The sequence below is a fragment of the Brassica napus genome, chromosome C1 (genome assembly GCF_020379485.1).
Source record: "Brassica napus cultivar Da-Ae chromosome C1, Da-Ae, whole genome shotgun sequence".
NCBI lineage: Eukaryota > Viridiplantae > Streptophyta > Magnoliopsida > Brassicales > Brassicaceae > Brassica > Brassica napus.
The window spans coordinates 29588695-29599451 of record NC_063444.1 but is presented as its reverse complement, the minus strand read 5'-3'; the positions used below and the strand labels follow the sequence as shown (position 1 = coordinate 29599451).

General features: G+C 34.1%; 1 protein-coding gene across 1 annotated transcript; it reads right to left on the bottom strand.

Moving 5' to 3' along the window:
- Nucleotides 1-2842: 2842 nt before the first annotated feature.
- Nucleotides 2843-9639, bottom strand: LOC106376623 (linoleate 9S-lipoxygenase 1). Its single transcript, XM_022714183.2, has 8 exons — nucleotides 9210-9639; nucleotides 5634-5923; nucleotides 4965-5538; nucleotides 4799-4884; nucleotides 4608-4715; nucleotides 4235-4536; nucleotides 3870-4136; nucleotides 2843-3778 (listed from the first exon to the last, which is right to left on the bottom strand). Exons 1-8 carry the CDS (start codon nucleotides 9400-9402, stop codon nucleotides 3025-3027), a joined length of 2574 nt encoding a protein of 857 aa, XP_022569904.1. The 5' UTR covers nucleotides 9403-9639; the 3' UTR covers nucleotides 2843-3024.
- Nucleotides 9640-10757: the final 1118 nt, after the last annotated feature.

Here is a 10757-nt window from a genome sequence, read left to right as displayed (position 1 = left end):
AAGATATGACAAAAAGTCATTATAAGTGGTGAACTTCTTAGCTGTGTGTAACAACATCACATCTTTTGGATGGAATGTGGAGTAAGTCTTATATAATAAAGAATAATGTGTTATCCTTTCACCACATAGTTCAAGACTATAAGCAATATCCATCAGACAAGAATTATATTTGTCCACGGATTCAAAATCCTGGAATCTGAGGATCTCCCATTCATGGTTGGCCTTTTGCCACGATACCGGTTTGAACCTTTTCATTAACTGTAACCGAAGGTCACAAGGATCCTCAACATGGAGATACAGGTCTCTTAGTTCCTCAGTGAGATGATAACGAATAATTGTTATAGCTCTATGCCTTTTACTGTCAATGATATCATTGTACTCATTGATGCATTGTCCGAGTCCTCTGGATCTCAGGGCTACAAGAGTATTCTTTACCCATTCTAGGTAATTATCTCCAGAGAGATTTAGGGCAGAGTAATCTGAGGGTTCAAATCTCGACATCTGAATATTTAACAAGTAATTCAAGCACTCAGAATTCTATGTAAGCAATAGAATAAATCAATGTATATGATTTCAATAAGGCTTTCCCCCAAATCATATAATCTATTTGCTTAAGCAATCTTAGTATGAGAATGATCAATTGATCATTTCATCTAGTAATCATTTTAATTATAATTCAAATTGGATTGATTATATATATAGGGTATTAAGGCCTTTTAGAATTTGAATAAGGATCAATCATCATTTTATTAAATGAGATCAAGCAAGATGGATGAAATCAAGTAAATGCATGGATCAAAAAATAGCTGAATGCATGTTTAGAACTAAGCATTGAACTTAAACAATTTATATGTGATTCCTAATGCATGAGGATATTTGGTTTTCAAAGATCATAAAGCAAAAACCGATTACTTCCCTCTTTTACAGGGTAAACCAAGAAAAGAAAATTTTATAATTTTCAGGATATGTCTAGAACAAATTCAATTAGATTTTCAATAAATTTGGTTTGAAGGCAGGTTTATTATTTCAATTAAAGCAAACATGCTTAGTTTAAACAATAACCGATTTAATCTAATTAGATGCAAGCAATATGAATCAATTAGATGCAAGCAATATGAATCAATTAAATTATAATTTAAATGCACTATGATCAGAATAGTCAATGATATGCAAGCATGCATGATCGGTTTTAACAAAATGACAATCGGATGCATGGAAAAAGGTTGGTTCAAAATAATCCAAGTTTGATCTAATGATTTACTAAACTAATAGATGCTATCAGGTATGCATATAAGATCAGTATATAATTCAATCATCACAAAATCAGTCTTCAAGGATGGTTTTAGATCAAGATTAATTTAACAAGCAACTATGTGATCAATGTTCAGTATATGATTTAATCATCACAAAATCCGGTTTTAAGGTTGGTATTAGATCAAGATAAATTTATATCATTTGTTCAAACTATAATGAACCGATTTCAAGGCCGGTTAAGATATAGATAAATTTTGAAAAACAATAATGTGATCAAATGATATCAAACCAGTATTTATTTTATCTTATGACATATTAATTTAAATCAAGACTATAGGTTATAATATTTAAAATACTACCTAGTCAAAGATATGCATTTATTAAAAGCAAATATGCATTTATAAAAATTAAATATGCATTTATAAAATCAGAAAAGTTTTTAAAATTTTATCAGTTACAAAAGCAAACATCAATGGTCAAAGATATGCATTGATTATGATTTATTTCGATTTTATTTGGTTTGACTGATTTTCAAAGAATCTGGCCGAATATGGCTCAGGATGTTTTTGATTGTTTTGAATTTTGGATTTGCTGGTTGAGAAAACCAAGCAAGAAGGATTTAGGGGATTGATATGTATAATGGCCATCAAGATACATATTTAGATTTAAGGATTTTGATGGTGAGGTTTTTGATGGCCGGCTTATTCATCCTGCTAGAATAGCTGGTGATGCGGATGATCAGAGGGTTTGATTATGGGTTTTGATCCTTTAGACAATCCGGATTTAAGGTCGGATCAAATAAGAGAAAAAGAGAGAGCCGATTTAAAGGCTTATGATTTTCTCTAATATTTTTTATGATTCAAATAGTTCTTAGAAACAAGATTCATATAGATCTTAGATTATTAATAAGTTTTATAAGTTTTTAGAGATTCTTAGATCTTTAGAGATTCAAATAATTTTATAATCAAAATTCATATAGATCTTAGATTCAAGATTAATATTTGAGATAATTTTAGATCTATAGATTTTTATAAGTTTTAGGATTCATATAGATCCAAGATTCAGATATATGATGTTCTTAGATCTTTAGGTTTTGATTAGTTTACCTTTTACACCACAAGGATTCTAAATGGACCACCATGAGAGAGAGAGAGTGATCCGCGGATTGAGGTGGTTGAGAGAGAGGTGGAGGAGCTGGGCCGGAAAACCGTGAGAGGGATAGACTTGGCCGGCGGAGCAAGGCTGAGGGCCGGAAGAAATGACCGGAAAAGAGATGATCGCCGGCGGATGGGATTGCTCAGGTGGAGAGAGTCTCGTGCTGATAACGTGTTAAGATTTTTGAGAAGATTTGTGAGAATGTGTTGTATATTTCTTATTGCTTACACCACTATATATAGTGGCTCATACAAGGTGGAGTCAAAGGGAGAATTGATTACAAATATATTCTACATAATGACATGGTCAAACTCATAAAGACGAAGGTTGAGTAGGTCTTCCATGTGGCTAGATGTAAACCCACAATGGACTTTAGTTTTGAACTTGTATGGTCTAAGTTATGGACCATCCACTTCATCATTCATAACAGTAATAACTAGAACTTGAGACTTTTTATTTTGATGTTTTTAGGACCACACGAAATAATAACCCGATCCCGAAGACCGGCAAGAATCAACTGTTAACATGCGAAAAAAGCAAACCATGGAAGAACACAAACCGACTGCAACACACACATAGAATAAGCAGAAAACAAACAACACCTTGAGACATGTTTCAGATGGAGACACTGTTCGGAATTCCCCTGCCAGTGACTCCACCTTCACTGGTCGGAAACAAAGAAGTGTATGGCATCTTAACCGGACCAGTCCTGTTCTTGAGATTCTCGTCTAGGTTCCTTTCATCAATCTTCTTCTCAATCTCTTTTACTTTGTCTCCAAACTTCTCAAACGCTTCCAACGCCTCTTTCTCAGCCGCCCATTCCTTAGAATCTCTCTGCCCCAAATACACCTCATCGCTAGAATGAGTAGACAGAATCTCAATCAGAGATATCCCAAGAAGCGTCTGAAGCTGAGCCGTGATCGTCTTCAAAAACACTTTGTCCGGATTCTTCTCAAGTTCTTCAAACTCAGGAGTGTTTTCCTTTGGCATGAACTGTCGGCTTATGGTCGGCCTGTTCGGGAGATACCCTGCAATGGGATACTGTCCGAAGTTAACCGCTGCATGTAGAGCAGAAGCCACCCATATTATTATAGTGCAAGAGTCAATCAGTTCTTTGCGGGTTTGCATTTTGGGCCACCAAGGTTCTGACTTTTTGTCTCCGTGACCTTCCTCACGCACCTCCTTCCACCAAGCTTGGAGCTCAGTGTCGTCCTGGACATCCTCGTCCGTCTTGTAGTACAAGGGAATGTAGTCTTGGACCCATGACTCGATAGCGTACCAAACCTCAAGCCCATCCACAGCGTAAGGGTAGTCTTCTATCCTCATACGTAATCCGTGTGGTGCTTCTGGGTCCTCAACAGCCATCCCTCTGCAGTTGAAAAGCCATTAAAAAATCAACAGAAGTTTATCTTTGTTTTTCTTTCGTTTGAAAGATATTGAGTAAACTAAATATGCATTACCTCTTTTTAAGTTCTGCTGGTAAGGCTTGGTCAGGGAAGGTCCAGTGGTTCTTGTAGATGAAAGATGACATCTCCATGGCATATTTAGAAGGAAACACTGTGATCTCAAAGATACCACCTCCATTGATCAAGATTTGCCTAGCAAGCGCATTGATGTTCATCGTATCACGGTAGTGAGGTTCGAGGAGCTTGAAAACCGGGTGAAGAACGCTTAGCTGTCTGTTCGTTGCAATGACGAAAGGTTCAATAGATGCGTGTGTTTGCAACCTGCAAGAAAACAAAACTTTTTAACTTCAGATCATGTAGATATATATGTATATACATCAGTTCCCCACCCCCCAACTTAACAATGACGTATCCATTACCAGTGGCTGATAAGTTGATGGTTTCCAGAGTCATTTACGCCCACATAAGCCTTTGCCAACTGCCACAGCGAGTCGTAGACCCCTTCCCCAGGCGTGTATACTTCACTCACTGCTCCAAAGCTGTCTCCGTCAGGATGAGGCAAGCTCAGCTCAATCACCAACGGCTTCAAGGTCCCATCATCTTTGAAGAAGAGAAGAGTTCTGCTTGCATAAACCTTGTTTCCGGTGGTGTTTATACGTCCCAGGTACGGCATCAGTGTGTCATGGTGGTCTAATATGAACAACCTTTCCTTCTCCAAAGCCTGAAATATCCAATGTTTTTAGATTTGACTCGGAGATCAGAGATATGATTCATTTGATAGTAGTTTGTTACCTCTTCAACAGTGAGCCCATCTAAGCTCTGTTCTATATGGCTTTTGGTGAATGTGCTGTTCTGGTCACCGTATGTTTCCCTGTCAAGCTTGCTCTTTGGAGGAAATTCCTGCAAGTTAACATGCCATAACCTGTAAGAAACCAAAAAAAGAAAGAGAGAGAGAAACACTATTCGTTACCAATAAAATTCACCTTAAGAAGTTGAATAACAACAGGGTTTAGCCCAGCAAGCATTTCTCTAGCGAACTCCTCATCGGTTCTCCATGCAGTTTTGTCCTCTAGAAGAAGAAGAAGAAAATCAAAGTTAGTTGTATCGAAAATGTTTATTCAGATTCAAGTAAAGTGGATGGATGGATACCTTTGATGACCTGAGGCACTGGATACTTAAGGAATTTCTGACCATCGGTTCTGAATATCTCCTTTAACATCTCAAGCGGTATATTCTTAACGATACTATCAATCAAAGCCTGGTTTGGTAGATCGATTCCTTCTTCATAGATCTTAAGAACATCTTCAAAAGAATCAAACTCTTTAGGAGTCTCGTCAAACACAGACTCAAGCGCAGGCTGTATGATCTGAGCGATCGCTTTCAGAGCATAAGCAAGGAAATCAGACATCTTCAAATGTCCGAATCTCTCATCTCTTGGAACATATATGTCTAGGCTCGACGTGACTGGTAACCTGCTCTCTGTTTCAGGATCTTCTGTTGTCGGTTTTCGCCCGGTTCTCCCTCTTCTCGGGTAAGGATACTCCTGTGACCCTCCCAGTACAGGCCGTGGGTTTTTTGGAGGTACGCCTAGATCGTTGTAGTAAGCATAGTCATACACTCTATCCCATTCCTTAAGCTCTCCTTCGCCGGTTCCTCTTAGGCTCACTAGCTCTTCTTCCCTGTACTTGAGCAGTGGCTCTGGCGTTTCATGTGGAAGATAAGTCTGAATCACACACACCATTTCTCACATCATCTTGCGTCTTAGGTCACTAAACGTACCAGAGAACATCGTATTAAATAGAGAATAGTTTTAGTTACCTTGTTGGAGAAGAACACTCGGTCTTTGGTGTAGCGCTTAGCAGGGTAAACCCAAGAATTGCAGATGTAATGGACTCTGCCATGCCCTGGGACATCTTCAAGGGTCAAACTTTTGAGATAAAACTCACTAAAATGGCTGTTTCTGATCAAGAATGCTCCAGGGTAACCAAAATCTTGGTCGTAATCGAATGTGACCTTGAAGGCTGATTCACCCGCGGTTAACGACGTGATCGTGGTGATCCAGTCCTCTAAGTGTGCAGCCTTTCCTAGTTTACCGTTAGAACCATTTTCTGCCAAATCATAATGAAAAATATAACTTATCAAAAAAATAATAATGAAAAATATAAATGAATTGAAACTTGTATTGACAGGTTTGTCCGGTTAATGTATTCGTGCAAACAAACGGTATTATATACCGGTATCTAACTACAAGTTGAAAACATTTTAATCCTTTCTGAGAAAAAAAATGCATCCATCTACTATTCTTAAAAACAGTATCTGCATTGGAAGAAGGTGATAACAATTACAGCTATCTGACATATATGCGCATAAAGGGAGAAGGAAAGTGTTATTACAGCTACCGTTATTTTCTTATTTGGAATTGTTAAGGACGCAATTAAACGACAAACGAAGATTAAAGCCAAACAGATATAACTGGATTGTAACAGTAAATTATTCTTAAAGATGAGAACAGTAAATTATTCCTAAAGTTGAAAAAAGGTTTTCTGTAACCTTCACCCTGCTTCACGCTACACGAGAAAAAACAGATCATTTTCGACTTTTGAGACTATTCAGTAAATTTTAATCAATTGTTTTTTTTTTTAGAACTTTTGGTAATTTAATCATCTGAAACCTAAAAACAGCAGCACAGCCCTTTGTATTTGCGATTTGTTGATCACTTCAACCATTTTCATCAAGTTATCATTAATAGCTTATAATTCTAACATTTTCTAATCAATTTACTATCTAAAAACAACAACAACAAAAATCAAGTATTTCAGAGTCAACCGAGGTTTTTGAGCGAATAAATTGAAATCGGTTGAGCGAGTATTCGCCGCGTCGGCGGTAGAGCGAGTTTTTGACTATGGGTTTATACTATTTACATCTATTTAGTAATTGAGACGACAAACCCTTAAAAACAAAATTATTTAGTACAAACACTTGCTACATAGATTAAATAAAAAAGAGATGGGGACGACACTTAAAAACGAAATTATTTTAAGTTAGTATTAGATTTGAGGACACCAACCTTTATTTAACTTCCATATCATTAGATTTGAAATGTCGTCTCCATCTCATTATTATTTAACTTTTAGATCTTCAGTTTTTAGATGTCGAAATTATTTTCACACTTAATATTATTTAACTTTGGGTTTTAGGTTTTTAGATCTTCTATTATTTAACTTCCAAATCTAATGAGATGGAGACGACAAACACTTAAATGTTCTATTTTGATTTTGTGCACCGACAATATCTAGGGCTAATACTAACTTTCAAATCTAATGATATTAGCTAACCGAACACATCATGTATTGGTCTATTTAATTAGTCTGGTTTAGTAAAGTTGAACATGGTATAAATGTTGGTCTTAATATCGATCATAATATTTTGGTTACAGATATATATTGGATTAGGATTATGTGGTTTAGCATTCAACTGAATTTTGTATCAGTCTAATATTTTGGTTTTGACAACATTAACCGTGCTGTATTTCGTATGGAAACATATCAGGGGATCAAAATGTTATACATTAACAAAGGTATTTTGACAGGTGTAGAGTATGTGGAGGAGAAAGTACACACGATATGTTGGATGTATATGATTTTTCAGCTATAATTCAGACAAAGAAAAATCATAGGCTGAGAAGAAGAGTACATGATGAGGCTGAAAAGACAAATATGTAACGTTAGTTGTTTTCCATAATAGATTATCGATTATTTTCTTAATAATAATAAATGATAACTTTATTAAAATAACATTTATTTAAGGTTAAGCCTGTAAATTTAATTAGTTTGCTTTAGAAATGTTATAAACGACTGTTTTTTACAAAAAAATAAAAAATACAAAAATAAAAAAAGTAAACAATTGTGTTTTATGTTCAGTGGCATGTGACGGCAGTTATTGTGGAAAAATCATGGATTAATCATAAAATGTCCTTTATTTTTAATAATTTAGATTAAAATATATCTAATTGGCAAACAATCTAACATGAACTTATTAGTATCCGAGAGTCATAAAATCGATGTTAGAAACGTCCTACACTGATCTGTAATATTTCGATACACTGATCTGTAATACTTCGATAGTTAAATATTTATAAAAAATCAAAGATGGACGATATATTAAGAACTATTATAAATCTTTCATATTCGTGTGCGTTTTGGTTAGCTAAATTGTTCTAAATTATTTTACCAATTCACTTGTTTATTACAAAAATACACATAAAATAATAAATATATTCTTCACCGTAAATATTTTACTCTCCGAGGTAGATTAATTAAAAAAAATAAAAGAAAAAATACAATTTATTTGTCGATTGGGAATGATAAAGAAAAAAAAGTAACAAGTAGGCCTGAGATGGATCCGGATATCCGGAAAATTTAAGGTATCCGGATTCGGATCTGGATCCGTGGATTTAATATCTGGATCCGGATTCGTGGTTTCCGCATATCCGGATTTCGGATATCCGTCTCTATATTATATTATCCGCGGATATCCGGATCCGGATCCGAATCCGCAAAAATAATTTAAAAAATTAATTTTTTAAAGAAAAGTACTAAATTTTTTAAAATAATACATAAATTAAATATTTATACGAGATTTATACATATATATATGTGTATAATAGTGTAAAACTAAAATATAATATTATAAAATTAATTTATGTATAAATATTATTATATAAAATTTAAATATTAATAAAATTTAAAATTCAATGTGTTTTAAAAATCCGGATATCCGGACCTAAAAATTAATATATCCAGATTCGGTTTGACAGATCCAAGATTTTACTATCCGGATTCGGATCCGGACACCCCGGATATCCTATTTTCGGAGCGGATCCGGAGCGGATCTCGGATAATAAGTCTCAGGCCTGGTAACAAGACTTGGTAACACAAAACGAGTATCTGATTTATCGTCCTTTAAGAGAGAATAATGTTTCTGGCCTTTTAGGAGGAGAAAGAAAAGCCAAAAATAATTCCAAGCTTTCTTGCTAGAGAAGTTTCCATTTATTAAACAAACAATTACGAAAATTTGATTTTTCCTAATATATCCAAAAATATTTCATAGTTTTGATTTTGATTGTTCAACAACTATAAACAGTGCAGCCAAAAAAAAACTAAAAGACCAAAAAGAAAACAGAGCACAGGGTAAAAGGACAAGAAGATAGGTCCGTATAAAAAACAAGTATATAGACAATAGCGAGTTTAAAAAATATATCTTGTAATTAATAAATACCATTTTAGAAGTTTTAATATTAAATTAAAGACTTTTGTTCTAATTTGCACAGAGGTCAATGAAAAATGAGAGAAAGCTAAAGTAAGCGAAGGAATCAAAACAGAGGTGCGAGTATACCTGGATCAGTAACATCGGAGCTGATAAGTCGAAGAGTGACTTTGTTTCCCAGAAATTCGTGGAGACGATCGAGAAACGAAGCGTTGAAATCGTTGAAATCAAGAACGTTCTTCTTCATCAGAACCACAGTTCCTTTCACCTTCGCTGCATTTCCTCCACCGCCGGTCAACAGATCCACCAAGTCTCCGATCATCTTTGAGTTGCAGAGAGATTCACTGATCCTTTCTTTATTTGCTCTCTCAATTTTAATCAATGGCGTGGCTAATTCCGTATTGGTTGGAGTATTTAAAGAGGAAAACTAAGTTGTTGAGAGAATTTATTCTATTAATTTTTTGATTTATTTTGTCCGCATTGATTCATAAATAATAATAAAAAGTTCTTTAAATAATTGTAATTTGATATTTAGTTAAAATAATACAATAGATACAATGAAGTCATATTTCATTTATATCACTCCGGAGCATTACCACATTTTTCGTAGCATCATGTAATCAGTAAGATGATTCTTAGAATTCTTAGGAAAATAAATTAATTAATATAAATAAATATTATATTTTTATTAAATTAATTATTAAATTGATTACTAGTGTACAAAATAATATTTTCAATTATTTTCTTAAATAAAAGTTACAGAATTACATAATATAACTAGTATGTTTCAACCCCGGTTATGCACATGGTACTCTTTTTAGTGTTTAATTAAATTAAAATGTTATTTCTTTTATGCATGACTAGTAACAAAAGCCTTTTTTTAGTTAAACACTCCAACTTAACTGTGTTGTTACAAAAATATGTTTACTTTTATTTTACATAAAAGTAAATTTGAATAATTAGAAGAAATTTAGATTTTAATTAGGAAAAAATAATTGATGATAACATGACATTAATTTAGTTTATCACAATTTAGTAAAATATAGTTAAAGAAATATTGCACAATTTAGAAATTATACTTAGTTGATTGATATATGAGATAGAGTGATAGTATACTAATAATTCAATATATGAACATATTTAACTAATAACTTATTTTATTTTATTTTACTTTTTTTATCAAATTTAAAATTTCCTCAAGAATATACATCAGATACACGAAGCCTATGATATTTTTATACTAAATACTTTTAATAATAGTCATTCGAGGCATGCACAAATTCGATATTAACAATTTGGTCAAGCATATAACAAAATTTTGATATTAAAAGGTTATGCATCTAACCTGTTAACCAAACTATGAATTTATTGAATAAAACAGAGGAAAGAGAAGTTTTGGACCCAAGTATTACCAAGCTCCAAGCGGTTGCGTGGAAACTGAAGGCTCCTACGAAAATATGTCATCTTATATGGCAATTGTTAACTGGTCATGTGGCAGTAACAAGGAACCTGGTAAGACGCAATATGAGATGTGATAACTACTGCCCAAGATGTGGAGAAGCAGAGGAGACTGTCACACATGCAATTTTTGAATGCCCACCAGCTCTTCAAGTTTGGTCTTTAGCTTCAACTCCGACAAGCCCGAACATCTTTCCAGTATCAAGCATCTACACGAAT